This window comes from Anas acuta, chromosome 6 (assembly GCF_963932015.1).
Source record: "Anas acuta chromosome 6, bAnaAcu1.1, whole genome shotgun sequence".
Taxonomy (NCBI): Eukaryota; Metazoa; Chordata; class Aves; order Anseriformes; family Anatidae; genus Anas; species Anas acuta.
The window spans coordinates 15,821,844-15,842,380 of NC_088984.1; the positions used below are offsets into that span (position 1 = coordinate 15,821,844).

The following is a 20,537-nucleotide window of genomic DNA, read 5'->3' on the forward strand; positions in this document are numbered from 1 at the left end:
TATAGTATTGTTTTCTGATGGACAGCGGCCTGGACTGGAAAACACCCTCCAACCAGGAAGTGTCCCCATAGTGGTTAGCCTGAATGTACATTGCAGTCATGCAGGATTCAGCTTTACTCTGCTAGAAGCTGCAAAGCAGGAGGGAGGTCCTGGCCCCTGCTTCAGGCAGCTTTCAGAGTAGTAGTAAATGCATAATGGAAAGAGCGTTGACATATACTGGAGTTGCAGAGTATTTTTTGTTTCAAGAAACACCCCAGATGATGGACCTGTCTGGAGTGCAGGATTGTAATGCCAGCCAATTCATGACCTACAGCCTTTTTCTAGCCGTTTTAAGAAAATAATAGCTTGGGAATAAATGATAGTTATGAAATTTGAAGATGTAATTTGGAAAACACTCTTAACTGCCTTTTTAACAGCATCTTCAAGCTGTTTAAGTTTTTAAGGAGTAATTAAATTATTTGAACTAAGCCACCATAAATTCAATGGCTAACTGTATCTCAGGATATAAATTTTCAGCAGTAGAGTAAGTTAAAAAGTCCATGCTTTCAATTAAAATGTTAATGTTTATCTTGAATTATTACACAGTTATGCTGCTTCTAAAAATGTTTCCTTTTTTCCGCATAAGAGAGAAAGTCTCCAAACCCACTGACAGGTAAATGTTTAAAAGAGCTGGTGATTTTAGGTTTATGACCTTTCGGAGCTGTTCCTGTGTTTGCTGTAGATAATTGCTCAACATTTCTCATTGTTTTCTCTGGAAGTAAGTGCTGCTGTACCTGTCTTATTCTTGTACCTGATTTATGTTCTTGTTGTAGCTTTGCTCTGTTATTCCATATCACAGCTCCTCATTTAGTGCAAACTTTCCGTGCCTCATAGGATGGAAGCAAAGATGTGATATTTCTCCCTGCTTGCCAATTATTGTGAGCTTATTAGAGGGCAAACGCTTTAATGCTGAGGATTGTTTTAACAGTTAGGGCTGACAGATTAACAGAGCCTTGAACTAAGATCCTGTCTTATGCCAACTTCCTGGGACATCTCAGCAATTCATTTTGTCTCTTAATCTTTCTCTCTCTCTTTTTTTTTTTTTCTTTTTTCACTCTAAGCAAAAGGATGATAGTATTCACATATCTGACAATGGCTGCGAAAACAAATACATTGATGCCTGGAGTTGCTAAATATGCTATTGTGAGTTTCAGAGCCACAGAAAACATTGTTAAGCAAGTTACTCTTTAAAGTCATGATTTTTTTTTTCTTGCGGGAATCATGGGAGAACTAGAATTTGTGGAGCAATTAGAACTCTTTAAAGAGCAGGTAGGGTCTGGGAAATCTGAAATGTGGCACCATCAGCAGAGAAATGGCATAGGAAAGAGGTAGTCAAACAGGGTGTTACACTCAGTGTCATTAGGGGATGGTGTATAGATTTTTATCTTGTCTTCCCACCTAGCACTGATTTGTTAAGTGGCTGTACGATTTTATCACCTCAGGGAGGTATATTATACCTAATCTCATAAACTAAAGGATTTGCAAACCTAATCAATATTTGAATAGCAGACTTCAGTGGGAAGCTTTCATGTTACAGGAAGGATTTGGTGAATCACCTTCTGCATCAGCACCATGGAATAACTGCCCAAATGCAACATGAGACTTTGTGGCAGGAGTTGTCAGTTTCTGGGTGAGACCTGGAACAAAGGTTGATTCCCTATGGATTAATATGCTATCACTTTTGTTTGTTTTTGTTGAGAGAAAGCATCCATATTTGGACCAGAACTCTGATCTAGATTCATTGTTTCTGTTGTCATCTTTGTTTAAAGTAAGCATCACATGTTGTATTACTTGTTTTGAATTGCAGCATGTACTGAAACATCCCTTTATAAAATAAAAGCAGAGATCTCTGTCAACAGTCATCGAACAGTGACTAAAGCAACCTAAGCTAACATTGATTGGGTTGAAAATTTAACTATTATGTGGGCACTACTTTTATGCTATAAACATGAAAAAGTCCTCAGAATATTTTTTTGTGGAATTACAGTGCATGGCTGTCAAAGATTAATGGATAGAAAGCATACATACTTCATATGAAGCATTGTTTAAATTAAAGCTATTTGCAATTTTAAAAATCATATTTTAAAATTAGCCCTCATCAGATTTTTTTTTTTTCCAGAATTTAGTATTTCTCTGCTTCCATTTTTAACAGATAAGTTGAAAACTCCTAACAAGAGGAAGGAGGATGTTAACAGAATTATTTGCAGACTGTTAATGACACAGATGCTAGAAGGCCACTCTCCAATAACTAATGTTATTACAAATAACATACACATTCCTGGTCAAGAATATATTGTAGCCTTAGCAGACCGGCCAGCATGTGTATTTGGGACTCTATATTGAGAGCAACCGGGAGCTGAATTGATCAGAGAAAGGGAAGCAGGAAGTGGTGACTGAGCTGCCAACACACCTGGTTCTGCTTCCTCATCCCCACAGTGATGCTTGTGCGAAATCCATGTTGTTCTAGCAGGACCTGAAGTGTTTTGATACCCCACTTTGTGAAGTGTTTTGTACTGTGAATGAAAAATACCTTGTAAGCACAAAATATTGATTAAAAGAGTGCTTTTACCAGCAAAGAAATGGGAGTGAAAAACAAGTATATGCATATAAAGTTTTGTTTGTACTTGGAACTTGTTTATTTATTTATTAAAATATACTTGGGTTCTAAAGTATAGGCTGAAAGCCCAGTTGTATTCTCTACAACCAAGCCATCAAATAGCTCTGCTTGCCTAAAAGAGGAAAAAAACCCACGTCTTTAATTTTTCCACTCTTAGGTTTCTAGGCTTTGTCAATAATATCTGCTCCTTTATCAGCCCCGCGTACAACACACGGCTCCTCACACAGCAGCTTTCTCCTGTCCAGTTCTGTGCCCCAGTAGCAGAGCCCCTCCCAGGCCAAGCTGGCACGGCTCCTGCAGCCCCTGGCCACCATTGCTGGGACCCGTGGCTGAAACCAGTACTGATCTATTACTGTCATCCTCTTAGCCTCTGTGTATTGAGGAAGGGTCGAGATCACATCCTGAAATTTCCCAAGATGACAGCATCAAACACCATTTTTGAGGTATTGCAGCTTGTAGTGGACCCTGAACAGATTTAATCCAAATTTCAGTGGCTTAATAGCAGAATTGTGCCAGTGTTATTGTGTGAAGGAGCTCCAAATGGATGGCAGTCATACAGTTGATCTATTTTTAAAAGAAAATCTTCTTTAGCTCTCAGTATATCAGATTTGCCACTTTACTTTTCTATAGGGTTCAGTTACATTTGGAACTGGAAACCTGATAAGAGTTGAAAGGTGCATTCAGTCAATGTTCTGTGGCCTGCAGTGAAGGATTCTTAACCTTTTCATTCTACTTACTCTGATTTTTTCTCCCCATTTCAAAATCAATTTGAATTGATCCCTCCATCATGCTTTTGGACTCATTTAAGATGCTTCCTATTGGAATCTGCTCTTTATGTGAAATCTGCTGTCTCTGTTTTTTGGTTTACACAGGGAGCTTTAGGGGGAGGATGCTTACTGCAAAAGATTCCAGATTTCTGACTCCCATTCCCCAAAATTCATTTATGGGAAAGTAAATACTTAATATCTGTCAGGCTCAAGTAACTAAGCTACACTTCAAAACAAATTGAATAGTAAAAATACAATAATCCTAATTTACCAGTAAGATCTATAAACATTTATCTTCTATCTTGTTGGAACAGATCTTGACAGATCTCCGTGTGTTTAGCTACTGCAAACATAAAGCTATACCTCTGCAGCTGTTTTATCCTCACCCCAACAATTGCTCTGTGCTGCTGAGACAGGAGAGGTAATTGGATGCTCTTCTTTTTTGGCAGGTACTGGACTGGATTGAAAATCACGGGGAAGCCTTTCTGAGTAAACACACAGGAGTTGGGAAGTCTCTACATAGAGCACGTGCACTGCAGAAAAGACACGATGATTTTGAAGAGGTAGCACAGGTAAGAGTCTGAATCAAAGACTTCTGCTTTCTGGCTTGATTTTTGTTACTTCTCTCATACAATAAGAAAAAATCTACTGGAGTGTTAGGGGCCTGGTAAATTCAAACTGCTCTCTTCAAACACTGGGAGCTGAACAGGATCCTTGTGCAGTTTATATGTTACGTGTAGTAGCAGAAGCAATTACAATTAGAAAATCACCGCAGTGCATGGGTCTGTGCAAGTACAGCCTGTTGCCTAGAAAGATTTTTGTTTATTTTTTTTCCAGAATTAGAGGATAGCTGTTATTGTTGTTACAGGATCTTCCTCATAGCACAGGGCAAGCAAAGCATGACGAGGAATTTTGGTATGAAGCCAAAATTCCAGCCTGAAAGCCCGTAACTTTTCCTTGAAGCATGCTCATAGCAGATGTTTAAACATACAACTAGCCTTTACTTACAGAATTAAAATGAAGAAGGAAACTTGATAAGTTCTTCCAGGGACCAATTTTTATTTATTCTTTTAATAAAAAAAAAAAATATCTTATGGCCAGAAATTATCCAGTCCCAGTTCTGCCTGCTAGATCATGTTACACTTTTTGTTTTAGATTGAAGCATCATCTGTCAGAAATTGGTCTCCTATGAAGGTACTCCTGCACTGGGTATTTTAGATAAAATCCTGATTGATACATTCTGCTTTATGTAGATGAAATGCTTTGATTTCCTGATGAACACAGGCTGGTTATTGCTCAAATATTTCACTGCGGCATAAGACAACAATGTTTTAGACTTTGGTTTCATTTTTCTATGGTAACTTTCCCATGTGTTGGCCTACTTTAGTTTTAGATGGTTCCAGCAACAGGGACGTAACTCTTTCACTGTGCTCCAAGGGAAATTATTTCACTGCCTGACAGCAGCTACTGGCAGGATTATTATTATTTTTTCTCTCCCTGATATTCAGGATATATATATATATAAACTGTTGTTTATATCCCTTTAGTCTTGGTTATCTCACTTAAGGAGGTAAATGCCAAGGAAGGAGATAAAATAACAGCCCTGCAATACCTGTTGGATGTTATCATGTCTTCTCCTAAGTGCCTCTTATCTACGTTAAGCATATTTAAATCCACTAACATGTTCTTATTAAATGCTCTTTTGTTAACTATTTCCTTGAATCCATTCAGTTTGCTGACATCCTTCTTTTAATTAGACATTCAGCTATCAATGTAATACTCATATTCCTTGGCTTGATAGTGAATTTCAGTGTTACCTTTCAGCTGTGATGAGGTATCTTTGCATGCCACTGACAAATCATGCAGTCTGAAAGCAGCAGTTCTAGACTGCTGGATCTCTAAAATTTTATAGGACCTCCTGTGGATTTAAAATTTATGACAATAGATTTGAAATTCTAGAGTTAACTTACACAAATGGATTAAAATAGGCCTTAGGCTGGAGGCTGCAAACCACAGTCTTACAGGGCCCATCCAAAAGTGGGAGTTAGTGGGAGGTTTCATCCTGAAATCAACATAAGGTGCCTTCCCAAAGATGTATTTAAGTCAGATAGCCATTATTGGATGCAATACCAGTGGTAACTGAATGAAAATGAAGGTCTAGTAATACACAGAAACTGAAACTAGGTGATCTGGTGTCTTTTGTGGCATTAATATTCTCTGAATCTTCCTGTCTGCAGCATGACACTGGAATGCGAGGCTGGCAAATGGACATGGGGACATGTGCTGGGGGAAGTGAAAGGAATCTCAGGCTTTATCCCGGGTCAAGGACTTGAGAATATAATACTGTTTGCTTTCAAAAGAGTAATAGCAAGGGTAAGAGGAAGGGCCATAAATTTATCACACCTGGAGTTCTCCTGCAGAAGCTTTTCATGAGGTCAATTTTGTGTTGAGGAATAAATCTCCTCTCCACTCTGACTATGACCAGTTTTTACTCTTCCTGATTTCCTTCTTCCTGATGCTTAACTCTTTACAGTTGGTCTATAATTAATTAATTTTAACTTATTTAATATTTTTTTTCCTAATGATAGTAAATAACTTTGTCGTGGCTAAGATGGATAACTGGTATTGCTTATTCCTGATATAGCCACATAACAAAGCACACATGCTAAGATCCTGAAACAAAAGACTGAATAGTATGCTCACTCCCCTCATCAGGATGTCAATTATTGTCTGCTAATGATTTTATACATATATATATATATATTTAACTGTAATACTGACATACCTGGTGAGACTGACAGTACACGTCTTCTTGCTTCTGGCAGTTCTCTGAAAATAACACATAGTCTGCCATACAGTATAAATTTATTCTTCAACATCTACTTTCTTTTGGCTCTGATGTATTTGTTCTTATCTCCTACTGTTTGAGGAAGGTATTTGCAAAGGTCAAGCTAAAAGCAATTTTCATGAGTTTTTGTGGTATTTGCAACAGTGGACAAAAAGTTCATGTTTTTGAATGCTGCCTAGCTGCAAGTAAAGAAGAGAATTATATCTGGGATTGCTGTGCTGAGAAATGCTCTGATTGACTGACCTGCCAAGGCACTAGATTGAGAGGTGGAATGTATTCCCTCTATGTCTGATTAGAAACCTCACAGATTTATAAATCTGGATGTAATGATCCAATCAGGCATGGCCCAAATAGATCACCTTCCTGCATACAGCTGCGCTTGGAAAATGTCAGTGATTTTCGAGTGGTGCATTATGGGCAATAGGAAATACAATTTGGGGTCCCTTTCTCTCATAACTGCTGTTTAGACAATGCTCTAGCATTTTTTTCTCATTGTATTTATTCTACACAGGATGCACAGATGGGAAATGTTTGAATTTGGATGAGAAAGCCAGAGTTCCTGGGAGGGAGGTTTTTATCTTGAGTATACCTGGGACTGTTTCTCTGCCAGTGCTGATGCTGGTCTCTGGCTGCACCTTGATAATGCCAGCTTTAGGCACTGTGCCTCCTGCATAGAGAAACTGAGCAGTTGGGCATTAATGGCAAGATAGGTATCAAGGTAACCATCAACAAATAAACACCACTCTGTAGATGTAGCTGTTTGTGCAGTGACAGCTTGTCTCAGATTACTTTGTGTGAATCAAATAACCCTCATTCAGCCAATTAAGATTGTAAATCCAGAGACAATTTCATTTTAGACTCTCTAGCTTTTCCTTATTCAGAGCTTTTACCTGAAAACCAGTGGAAAAATTGTGTTAACTGGGTTGTGCTCCCCAAGTCTCCCAGCACTTGTGCACTATTGAGTTGAGCTCTACGTGTTGGAAACCCGTTTCCTCTTCTCTGTATATGAGAGGGGCTGCTGTACATGAGAGAGGGGCCACAGACCATTCTCCCTTCTGTTATTCCTGGCAATTGGATGATAAGGTGGCTTTGTCACCCTTCTCTGCTCACAAAGAGCATCGCTGCATTTGTGCTGGCAGGGAATTTGGAAAGATGGTGGGGAAACACCTCTGGCTATGCGGCACTCCGCTGCTGCAGGACCGAGTGGTTTGTGATTCGGATGATCCGCAACAAATGTGCCTGTAGTCCTTCTGCGTTTCTCCGCTTTTCTATCATGCAGGTTTATCTACATTTTTAGCAGGAGGAGGCCCACCAGTATGTACTTCAGCCTGCAGATGGCACTCGCTGTGCATTTTAAAAGCTTTCAGTTCAACTAACGGTAAACAGCGGGTGTTTCTAATCCAAACTAACCAAACGCTGTACCAAAGTGAAATGAAGCAGAAGCAGAAGCTGGCTCACACGCTGTCCCCTTGGTGTTCTCCCTCTCCTGCCAAACCCCGCGTTGTTTGGGGTCACCCAGACAAACAACCCGCCTGGATTCTGTAAATGCAGAGCTGGGCGGTCTGTGCTCTCATGCAAGGTGGGGCTTGCCATCTGCACTTGGAGGATAAGCTGCTCTCAGGTCTATGGAGATGCTTTCAAGCCTCTTGAACTGCACTGTACTCACAGCTACAGCTGAGTTTTGCATTTAGTACCTGAAAGATCTACAGGCTCCATTTTGCCAAGGTGCAGTGGGCTATTCTTGAATTATGGAAGTGGAGAGCTAGGTAAAACATGAGCAAAATTGGAAGCAAAAGTGCTGAGCTTTGCAGTATGCTATTTGGGAAGCTATTTGGTGTTCTGGTTCTTGGGTGTCTATGCTCGCTTTCCTCCAAAAGAACTTTTGGGAGATGATTAAACACTGAACACAGGTTTTGAACCATCAAAGCTAAACTTACATGTATGTAAATGTGTATAGTTCCTTTAAGAATCCCTTTCTTCTATTTTTTCTGAGGGAGATAAAGGTATTTCCTGCAAGAAAAGAGTTTCATATGAGACCTAAAATGCCAGTGGCCTATATCTTCTATTGGAAATCAAAAATTAGGTGATGTTCTTCATCTGAGATGCAATTTGTACTCTGGTGGTCCTGTCTTGAGTCTCCCCTTCCTCCATAGTTTTATTCCCCAGATGCCGTCAGTTCAGAATTTTCAAATGGCTCTTGGAGATAAAAAGATCTGTAAGTGTAAATATGTTGAATAATATGATTATAGTGTTTGTCCTGTGAAATATCCAGTGGTTTCAGTAAGAATATCCACTGTGGGTAAAAAAAATAAAAAAAAAAATAAAAAATTGTTTCTGTGAGCTTTCAGTCCCATGTAGTTTTACTTGAACTGCTTTAAAACTAAGTGAGGTAATGGAATAGTCAGGCCAAACTGAATTGCAAACAGCTACTTGTTTGGCCTTCAGGATAAAAACCTAGCGCTTTCCTATACAGATTCCAGCTCTGCTGGATGTCATTGTTCTAAAGTTTGGCATGAAGTTCAGTGCTGATGTAAAACAGCTAGGCATAAATGAGGAGCCCAGGTTGATAATGAGCACTTAGAAAGCATTGTCCCAGGGTGATTTTTTTTATTATTATTATTATTTTTTAATTTTGTGACCTACCTGGTTGTTGAATGGAATAGCTCACCAGGCATACTGGATTTCTCCCTTTGTGTTGGGTGACTAAAATACAGTGTAGGATGAAATATATTAGTCCAAAACAGGGAGAAAGCAGGCAATTAAACCTGGTAAGAACTATGCTCAAAGTTAGCAGTATAACTGTAGTTTCAATAATGCCAAATGCTTTTATAAAATAAAATAAAATAATAATGAGACAGGCAAGAGAAACTCAGCTCCATTTATATCTTCTTCATCACCCTTTGCATGGTCATGAGCAAGCTCTGAAGCTATAATGCAGTTTCCTGTTCACTTCATGTATGCAAATGTATTCATTTCTACACAAAGAGGAAAAAGTGCCCACTGGCAGCAGATTACACAGGCATGTGTGCTGTGGTGCAGAGCTCTGCGCTCCAGAACTCTTGGTTTCTTCTGGCTGGCAGCAGGCAGCATCTGGCAGTCATAGACAGCAGAGAAAAATGAAACAGTGCCCATATATAGGTTGTATAGGAAGGTTATCTGGGGACTTGTGGATCTAAAAACTTCTAAGAACACAGTTAAAGAGCCGGGTAGTTTATCATGGAAGCAATAGTGTAACTCTGTGTGAAGTCTAGCAGCTGCTGGTGACTCAGGACATACTTGAGCTGCAAGTGCAAAGATGCTGGAGCTGTTCTGCACAGAAAAGCTGGGAAGGACAGAGCCGTATAGCTGTGCTGGATGCACTCCTGTGCAAGCAGGGGGACTCTGCTGCCAGACATGAGCCAGAAGAAGGCCGTGTAACACATGTGCTCCCCGAGGAAGTGTGATAGAGTAGGCTATCAGAGTAGGCTGTGGATGTGTCAGTACCATGCTCCGTTGAGTGGTCTAGACATGCCCATGGAGAACTCATTAGCAGAGGTTGCTGAAAGAGCTTCTTGGCTAATCTTCTGAGAGTTTGGATAGCAGAGTAATTGAATTGGTAGCCACCAGTACTTCACAAGTTCCCAAGTAATGGGAACTGTTTTTAGAGGGGCTCTGTAAGAGCAGAGAAATCTTCCTGGCAATTGCCTGAAGAGCTGTACTTAGTATGCCATGTCTCCGAGTCACATTTCAGTATATTGCTCATCAAGCTAGAGGTGATTTTCTTTCCTATTTCTTCCAAAATCACATGACAGATGGATCTTTTCCTTAAACTGCCTGGAGCTTGATTCAGAATCCAAATATTCCCTGTAAAATCTTAAGGATTGGTAACACAATACGCTTTTGACAGTTGCCAGGAGCTAGCTTCCTATAGCTGGTTTATTTGGGTAGGTTTATTTTTGGTTCTTTAAAATGTGTTCCTTTAGTTTGCCTATAAATGCAAAATACTGCTCCCTTGACAGACTGGCAGAACAATGAAGCTATTTAAGAAACGTGTATTTTTAATTCTAGAAGCTCTAGAAATTTGAATTTCTATTGTGTGGGGATATCTTAGTTTTTGAACTCATTTCATTCAGAATAAGAAAACAGAGACAAAAAGAATTGCCTACAGAAGAAAAATTCTGGAATTTTTTTTTTTTCAGACCCGTAAGTGTTTTTTAAAGATAACATTGGAAAAATGTAACATTGTTGTATCATATAACATGCATGCTAAAGATATGTTCAATGTTGTGCTGATGTCTTCACTGAATGAACGTACAGCTGAAATAAAAGCTGTTTACTATTGCAACCGCTAATGAACCACTGCTGTTTTGACAGCATTGTGTATGCTGGTGAAAATCATTGTCATCCAAAGGCTTTGGATCCCCTCTGATCATTCTCCCATGTGCTTTTCTTATTGGGTTACCAAACTGTGCCTATTGACTCAGGAAGATTAATTGCAGCAGTGTCCGAATCTCATTTGTAATGATGGTGGACTAGTACTCTTCAGTTCAATTTCTTGTAGCTATTGATAGCAGGGGGAATTCAAGGGGAAGAAGGTGACACTATGAATCCATCTGAGTTTTTACTTGCTGCTGCCTCCAGGCCAGCCTGTGGTGCTTGTGGGAGAATGGTACAGCATTAGCACAGCAGATGTGGCAAATCACAGATATACTTCTTTGCAGGTATTTGGTGATTTTATTTAGGTTAAGCCAATATCAAAGAGGTGTATATTCAGTAATAAAGCAAAATAATTTTCAAGGGCAGGTTTTAGGTATTTATTATCATTGTTCAAATATTCTGGGAATAGACTAAAGGGGTCCAATAGATCTGCTGCACAAGATTTAGAACAGTGTTACATTTCCAGTTTCAGAGAAACTGCTTGTAATAACTTGTGCTAAAGAGCAGAGAATCCCATTCAGTGGCTGATCTATTCTGTGGGAAAGTTGCTCTGCAGTCTGGCTGCTCTTCTCTTTACCTATCATAGGTCCAGATGAGGGATGTCCTCTTATTTCTCATGTCAGGCATTTGAGTTGTCTGAGAACAGTTGCAATATGTGACCATTACAAATGTTTTATGTCAGTATTCTACCAAAATTTTATTGCATATAATCCTATTTTTTTAATTTGTTGCCCTGCAATAGAGTTCAGATCTCAGCTTCTCCTGCGTAGGAATAGGGGGATATCAGTGGATTTATAGAAGTATTTTAGAATAACATGCGTGTGAACAGGGGCAAAATCCTACTGTGTGTATAAATAACTTGTTGATTCAGTGCATGTAATAGAGCCATTAATATTGCCCTCCATAGCTGCTGTCTGTGAGGTCTGGCTTTGCATAACCGAGCCCCAGGAAAGCACTGGTTTGTGTCACTATGGAAATGGCATATGGTTTGAAGCATTTAGGCATCTTTGTTTAGTGTCTGCTTGAGAGCACCACCACATGCAAAAACACAGGTTCCTCTCCTGCCTCAGCCTTTGCGGAGGGAGGGAGGGAGGGAAGCTCTGAAGACTGACATGAGAAAAGCAAGCTGAATTGGACTTGTCATGTCACTGCATTTGAAATGAAGCTTGTTTGGGAGGAAGGAATTGCAGAATTTGTGAAAAGCCAGGAAGGGAGACAGGAGGTGTTTCTGACCTGTCAGTGAGCGTGTGCACGTGTTTGTCTGGCACGGTTGCCTATATTAGCATGCAGCTAATACAATAGAAGCCAGCATGTGCTGCAAAACAATGACAGTGTGCGTGCCCTATTAGCAAGCAACCCTCGTTATTAGAGCGCTTTGTTCGATGCATAAGGCTTGTTTTTTCCACACAGCGTAGGTAACTCCTCGTGACATTAGTGAGATGCGGAGCTAGGCAGTGAAAGGAGAACAGAGCCTGCTTCTGCCTCCCCCGGTGTGATATTAGTTCTCACTGCAAAAGTGCGCAGCACAAAAGGGTGGTCGTGACTCATTCCCATCAGGGAATTAACAGCACAGCCTTCGTGTTAAATGTGTCAACTTGAGAGCTGAGGTGAACGCACTGGATGCAGGGTGAAATGAAGGATGGTAGGGCATGGAGGTGGGCTGCATGTGCTAGTTTTTGGCATCTGGTGCCTGGCTGCTTTGCCTGTGGCCAGGATCTGTATTGACAACCAGAATTTGGATTTGGCAATGCCCACACATCAAAGGGGGGTGCAGGAAGGATTTGCAGTGCTCCCTGGTTTGACTTTGAAATAGATGCTGTTGGAGGGGGGAGAAGTCTTATATGATTTCAGTGTCACTTTCTGTTGGCTCTGGGGTATATTTTAGGCTCCAAATAGACGTAACCAAATCCTTTTTAAAATCAGGGGTAGGTGTTTGCTCCCACCACACAAGTGGCTCAAAGAAATACCGCCCAGCCAGGAATGCATTCACACCATTGCTGCCTCCTGTCATGGAGTGGCAAGCTGTCCCTCCCAGCTCCAGGCCCTTTCCAAAAGGATTTGAGGTTTTGTCCCTGCAGGGTGCACGCCAAGGTGTGGTCTCACTTCCCACTGCACTGTTGTGCCCCAAAAGCTATGTGAGAGAGGAGGCAGCCCCACAGCACAGCCAGGGCTGCAGCCACGTCAGCTGCTGGAATATCAGCCAACTCACCAGAGTGTGCGCTCCCCTCTGGGACTGGTAATTGGGTCACTGGGTCGTGTAACCGTTGTAAAATTAGTTTTTTTTTATAATGGCATGTGAATGTGGGACAAGGAAGAAAGATGGCACAGCACAGAGCAGAATCGGATTTGTGAGCTAGGACAGAGTCACAAAAATAAGGAGATTATGTGGGGATGGAAATGGCAAGGGGAGTGTGAATTGCTGCTTGCCCCTGCAGGGTATGCCTCCAGGAGCAGGAGCAGGTGCCCAAATCCTGCTCCTTAGGGGCTGGCACGATGCTGGGGCTCCAGGAGAGCAGGCAAAGAGAGATCAAAGACAGCTCAAGGAGAATTTTGTCTAATATCATGTCCTGTCTTATCATTTTGGGGCCTGGTTGGGATTTTTAGAGGAAAGGGGGTTGGGCAGGGAGAAGGAATGGTTTGGCAACATTAAGTAAAGAATACACTAGAAAGCTCAGAATTTGGGCAAATTTTTATAGTAAAAAATAAAATAAAATAAATTGGCAGAAGTTGACTACAGAGGCAGTATCTCATATGGCTGCAGTGTTCTTGGAGATCTACTACATGCCAAAAATCAATACATTTTTATAGCACAGTTCTGTACCAGATCTCTCATTGTAAGTCATTATTAGGATATGTTTAGCTCAAATCATGTGTGGCCTTCTAATAAGAATCAGAAATTTAAAATGTTATATTTCTAAATCTTCGTTGTGATTATAGGTAGCCTGAATTGAATTTCACACAGTAGAACACATTGTTAAAATGTTCCACATACGAATGCATTCTGACCAACATGAAAATGTAAGTCCCCATCTGAAACTTTTCTAAAGTATATGAATGTTGGGTGTTTAAAAAAAAAAAAAAAAAAAAGTTTATTTCTTCCAGGGTAGTGAAAACTCATTTTCTTTTCCACATTACCAATATGCAGTACATCTCACTGGCTGTTAGAGAAGATCTTAACCCTTATAAGCTGTAGGGAAGACAATGCCCTTAGTCCATTTCTGCTTTCACAGCACCTCTGAAGAACTAATTTGATGGGTAAGCTGTATGGACATTTCACGTCACTGAAATAACAGTGGTGAAAAATGGGTTTATAAATCTAATAAGATTCAGAGAATAGTTTCTACTCATTTGAAACAAATTCCTATGTGTAAACCGTGATGGAGAGCTGAATTAATGCTGACAGTGAAAAGATTCTGAATCCCTTTGGATCTCACTGACCTGCTCCTAAGGATGCTGAGCTGGAACAAGGAGGTGAAGTCAAAAGTTACCTCAGTTGTAATTGAAACTGGGGAGGCTGGCTTATTCTTGTAGATAGAGAATAGAGAAACTTGCCATCAAATTATCTGAAGGCCAGAGAGCAGGGAGATGGGGACTGAGGTTATCTGAGAGATGGGCAGGTGGTGTGTTACCAGTCCTGCTCAAAGGGTATGTTGAGAAACCTTCCCCTTCTGCCAAATTGAAATGTCCAAATTGTCAGCAGAACAGAGGTGTTGACATTTTCTTCTCATCATGTTTTGTCTCTGGCAGGCAGTGTACCCAAGTGTGAGGTTTCCTCTAGATGGAAATGCCAATTTTTAAGTGCATCTTTGCTACAAGTCAGATTTGCCTGGGTGAATACAAGGGACCCAGGAGAGTACCAAAAGACTCCCTGTTTCCCTCTGGGTCTAGGGGGAATGTAGACAGCACTAGCATGTCACAGCAGCTCAGCTGCACCAGGAGATGCAGTGCCCTCGCTGAGAAAATCTCCCACACCACTCCCACCTGGGTGCGAGCACAGGAGCTGATGCAGTGTAGCATGTCAGGGAGGTAATCTGTGTTACAAAGGAGCAGCAGCAAAAATTTCATTAAATCTCTGCATCCCTCCAGAGGCAGCAGCAGCAGCGCACTGACCCTGCTGAAAGGCTGTGGCACATCTTTCAGCACGTTTTTTCTGTCCGTGCTGTTCACAAATATCCATTTGTTTGTCAGAGGTGGCCTTTAACTTATGGAAAAATAGAGTTGGCTGTGAATCTTGAGGTCCTGTGATGAATTCTTGTTAGACCTTCTGCTTTTTGCAGAAGCTTACGTTGCATGCATAAAAAATACAATTGTTACTTGACGTATATACAATACTGTGTTGTGGTCCAGCCTGCCTGGTCTCCGTATTTGTCTATATAGGATTTTGTAAGCTGGAAGCTTTGGGGAATTCAGGAGAGAGTTCTGCTGTATTTTCTTGTGTTAAACATTATCTCATTCTATAAGCAGCCCCACCTCGTTCAAGACGTGCTGCAGGAAAAATGTACAACCTATCTCTACAGTGATGGAAAGAGAGGCACAGCTGAGGAAGTGGCTGTGGGGAAAGAAGTGTTTTGCTGTCTTATTTAAAACAGGTTTCATAAAAACCAAGACACTAAAAACAAAGCCAGACAGCTTGCAGAATTCATGTCATAGCTTTATTTCCGCCTCTGTTTACATGGCAGTAGTGCTGCCAGTTGGTTTTGGTACTGACTTTTCCCAGTGCTGCTGACAGTCTAAAGCCTTTTAATACTGTCATCACTGTTTCTTTGAAACCTCCAAATTGTGAGCATGATATTAAATCCAGAATGCCCGAAGTTATTTCAATTGAGAAGGCCGGCAGGACTTGATAAAGCTGTCATGATTGCACTCATGTCTGCAGGGCTCAGAAAAGACACAAGCTGAGCCTTTGGGACAGAAAACAATACCGTGTCCTCCCAGACTGCTCACCTCTGAGCTGCCATACAGCTGTCTTCCTCCACTCTCCTTCCCTTTTCCTTCCTATCATACAGAACTTGGGAGGCTTTGCTATGTACTGTCTGGGCTTGTTGATAATATTTATCATTTGAGAAGCTTTCAGAACACTCTGGTTTGCTCCTGACAGTTTGCCTTGTTGTGCTCCCTTGTCATCTGTGCAAAACAAAATGCTTTTCTCACCTCTGTTGAGCTTTCTTCAAAGGCTCAGTTACCTCGCAGTCACTTCAGCAGCTCTCATTCATACACTCTGCTAATCACTTGATTAACAAGTCATTTTGCAGTGATAATTTTTCCTGGTACCCTCACTATTCTGCATAAAGCTAACCGATATCAGATGTTAATTTTTGGCTGCAAGGCCAGTTTGGTTTCACGTCTGATCCCAGAACATTGTTCTGCCGTCCTTGTTGTCACTTCCATGCTTCCATACTTCCACGTGCCTGTTACTGTGCAAAGATGTTCTCAAAGAGGAAGGTATCAAGCTGTTTTCACGATAGGATAAAATTTGGCCAATAATTGTCCATTTCAGATATCTTCCACAATTCTTGTACATCCCTCCATCCATAAAATACTGAAACAGCAATGGGAGTATTTCATCATCTCATTTTAATGCGCTGTTTAAATATTCTTTTCCTAGAACAGCAATAGGTTGACAGAAAAAGAGAAAAGTATTCCTAAGAGTATTAATTGATCTTTACCTAGCTCTCTATTGTATTTCATATTCCTTCCCCTATAAGCACAGAATGAGCCTACATGGTAAGTAGGCAATCTTTCTGTTTAAGGTGCTGTAGGGTGCCAAAGTAAGGTATAACTGCTGGCTTTGAAGGGCTATGAGACCTCCTCAATTAAAACTGTTAATTTTTTTTTTCAATACTGTCTCTGAAAATTGTTTTCTCAGAAATTTCTTTGTTTTGTAAACACAGCTGTTTGTGCATTAGACCCAGCATATAAGCCTTCCTGGGGCAACACTGCTTTCTCAGCTGGCAACCTCTTTAGGTCTCAGGAAAGACACCAAAAACTGGCTTTGTGTGATTAAAACACCATTCTTGTGCCAAAGGAGTGTTCTTCCAGCTCCTGTGTGTGGAGCCTTGCAAATCAGAACTTCTTGAATCACAGCTCACAAAGTGTAAAGTAGTATGTATTCCTCATGCTTCAAACTGCAACTTTTTAAAAATGTGTATTGGACTCCAGAGTAATCCTGCAATGATACACACTCCACATGAAGTGGATACACACACCACATGAAGTGTCCAGATTGCTTCTCTGGAAAGAGTAGGTTTATTTACATGTCTCATATTAAGTTTGTGCTTAGATGTTTATTTAACAGAGGAACTTACTCATATAAACTCAAAATAAAATGGAGAGGAAAGAGGAGGTTTGGCAGGATGTGGGTGAAACCTTTGGTGAGTGTAGCCTTTCTAGCTAAAGAAAGAATGAAATCCCATCTTCCCCCTTGGAGCAAAACCTAAAATGAATCTTGCAATATTAAAAAAAAAATCCCAGCAGAGGTTTGAAAAGTCTAGATCTCAGCCAAAAATGCATTTGAGCATTTGGGTATCAGAGAAGAAAATACCTTTGGAGGCATTCCGGTTAAAGTCCTTGCATGGATGGTATTTTTCAGTAGTGACAGTAAAATTCAGTGATGGTTAAGCCGACCTAAGAAGTACTGGGTTAATAGTTTGTGATTTGTGTGTGTGTGTGGTATTTGGGCATATCTACGTTTTTGCATACTTATTAATATTGGATGTGATGTGTGATATTAGATGGAATTTAAAACATTAGCTCACTATGTGTATCACTTGCATTTCATTGAATAATAGTTGTGATCGCAGCAAAGTTAATTAGTGTGATTGTGCTAATAGAGTATTTTTCTATACTGTGATTGCACTCCTGATTTAAGATGAATAGTTGATGTGATTAAAATACAACATAAGTGACATTGTTTTAATCTAAAGTAAGCCCTCAATATGAAGTAGGATAAAGAATTCTTTTAGCTGTTATATTTCCTATGTATATAATAATATTTATATTATATTATATATAATTCTAATCTTACTTGTTTGTTTAAAGGACTGAGTTAACTTTTAAGCCATTTTTATGGGTTTGAGCTTTTAATGTAATGTGTAATGTCAAATAATAAATTCATCTCAGCTTGTAGGTGAACCCTGAGGGAAAAGCATAAATGAAAAATAACAATACATGGAAAAACATGTGGTTCTTCATGTTTAGTGAAGATGCTGTGTTGCATCTACCTTGTTTGTTCTTGGGAACAGTTTGTTTCTCATTCATCCTGAAAAATCCCTTATGCTTAAATAACCCACTGAAACCATGATACTACCTGAGGATTAAAGTAGTAATTAACATCAGCATGGTCTTATTTATACATGGCCTCCTCATCATTTGAAATGGGAGTAAACTTTTCATTCCTGAAATTTGTGGATGTTTCTGAACTGAGCTAAGTTTCAAATTCTGGTGAGGATAGTGACAATAGCTCAGTAAATACGGGTGTTCAGCCAGAAACTGTCTGAAAGAAAAATAATTTAAAACAGCATGAATTACCCACAATCCCTCAATAGGACATGAGAGGCAGGACATTGCAACCCCATGTATCTATCAGCTCCAAGATAACTTTTCGAGGAGCTGGGAGAGGTCTTCTGTGCAGTACTTGCATGCTGAAATGACTTTCCAGGCACTCTGGTTCTTCAAGTACATTGGCAAATAGGATGCAGTCCTGAGAACAGTAGTAATTTTACTGAAATTGTCAAGAGGTTTAAATTTGGACACAAACTTGTACATGCTTGCACTCATAAGCTTACCTGAGACCCTCATTTGGTAAACTACTTAAACAGATGTGATTATTATTCACTCATTTAAGGGTAGGCATGGTCTTAAGTGTTCATTGAAAGAAAATATAACAGGCTCTAGGATTTGAAGATCTCAGACTTCAGGAAGGACAGAGTAAAGAGAACTGGTGCAGAATTATGACAAGATGAATTATGACTTAGATGAATTGTCAGATTTAAGGAACGATCAGTCTGCTAAAGATTATAATAGAAACTTCATTAATCTGGATGTTTTTAAGAAAGGTCTACTGTATCCATTCCTAGTGTACAGTAGGGAGTGATCCTGTATCGATAGAGCAAGTGGCTACATGACCTCAGAGAGACATTCTGCCTTTAAGTTGTGTAGCCATAGTTCCTTGTAAGTCTGTTTTGAATTAGAGCAATAGAACACAAGTAAGAACATAGGTCTTGATTTGATTATGTGAAATTGAAACTGAATAAAATCACATTTTACATTAGATCATCATATACACTTAGCCTTTGCCCTTAAGGGAGGAGGAATTTTGACAAAGATGGATGCTTCTCTAAACCCCAGATTTATTTATCAAAGGAATCCTTCATCGTGGTCACTCATTTTACCTTTAGAATATCAAATTACTAAAGATATAATGCTCCAACAAAAGCCTCTCTGTGACATCATTTAACCTAAACAGAAAAACAGAGCTACTTTTAACAAAGTGGCCTGAGCAAATATCTGTTAGCAGTAACTGAACTTGGTAATAAAGGACAACAACAGATTATAAGGATTGAGCAGAAATGCAGAATCAGCTCCATAATCATTTTGTGAACGTGAATCATGCTGTAGTTTCTGTGAGGAGGAGTGCTGCCTGCTCTCCTATATGCACTGAACAGAGGTACGTGGCCTCCAGAGGTCTGCTTGCAGCACTTCACCATTTTTTGTCTCCTTCTCCTTTTTGAGTCAATGACTCAGAGGCAGACCCATTTCTCACTGTAGTCAGTAGGATCCTTTTTGCTGTTTTCAGTGAGAGATGGATCAGGCTTTGACCTTTGTCTCAACATCCCATCCTCACTGCAGGAGTAATAATACTGGAATTTCATCTTATGTGTTGAGCAAATTACAGCTCACAGAGAAGGTATCACATCAGAGAAAATCTAATAATTTTGCTAAATTTCAGCTTGCAAGCATAAAATGGGATTCCCATCACTTGTCTTTAGTCAAGAAGATCAGGTCTAAGCTAGTCATCTAAGTTCTCTCTCTTGTCGGTATTTACTGGTGTCTGGAGGTGGCATCTTTTCTGCATTATTTATGTGGTAAAACCCGGGTGACACAATGCTGAAAGAATATGAGAAACCTTTGCCTGGAACTTCCTTCCACAGTTCCAGAACTTGATCAATATGGAATAGGGCAGAGCAGTGCTGCCTCATTCCCCTTCAGCGTATCTAAACATGTTCTTAGGAAGTGAGGTGTCTGAGGTATGTAGTCTGGGTTTGACACAACGATGTATCTGATCACCTGCCCCATTCTCCTGCCTCGTGCCTCTGATTCATGCAACTTAATGTCTTTCTCTGGCTGATCAGCATAGTTCACATCACCCTGGAGATCTTGGAGACCAGGATCTCCATCTTGGAGACAGGTACCATGAAAATTTCTCAGATATAATAAACAGCTGTAAAATATCGTGAAAGGGGAGATTATTTGGAAGGGGGAACAAGCCCAGCTTTTAGCCATAAATTGGTCCCTGGACAACTATTAGACAGCTATTTTCAATGTAATCTACATAGAAACATGCAGCAATAAACTATGTACAAGTTTAATTGCTAGAACTGAAGGAAAAACTTTATGTGGAATCATTTTTTAAAAATACCCTTAGGTCAAAAGCAAAATGCTGCACTAATCTGATGTCTTTCAAATGTTTTCAAAATAATTTGTCTCTAAGTGACTAAACTGTTAGACTTTAGGTTTAAATAGATATCATAAACAAGAAAGGCAAAATATTTCTGTTCTCATACCTCTAACCTTTACACTGGGACAAGAATTAACTGATGCATTATTCAGGTATATATTTTTTTTCTTTTTT

At 40.0% G+C, this 20,537-nt stretch overlaps 1 protein-coding gene across 17 annotated transcripts in view; it reads left to right on the forward strand.

Moving 5' to 3' along the window:
• Positions 1–20,537, forward strand: part of KALRN (kalirin RhoGEF kinase) — a 504,304-nt gene that overhangs the window by 266,956 nt on the left and 216,811 nt on the right. For all 17 annotated transcript variants that reach the window (XM_068687540.1, XM_068687542.1, XM_068687541.1 and 14 more), the window contains one exon: positions 3,873–3,995. In XM_068687540.1, the coding sequence (XP_068543641.1) occupies positions 3,873–3,995 (123 nt within the window). The remainder of the gene's footprint in view (positions 1–3,872; positions 3,996–20,537) is intronic.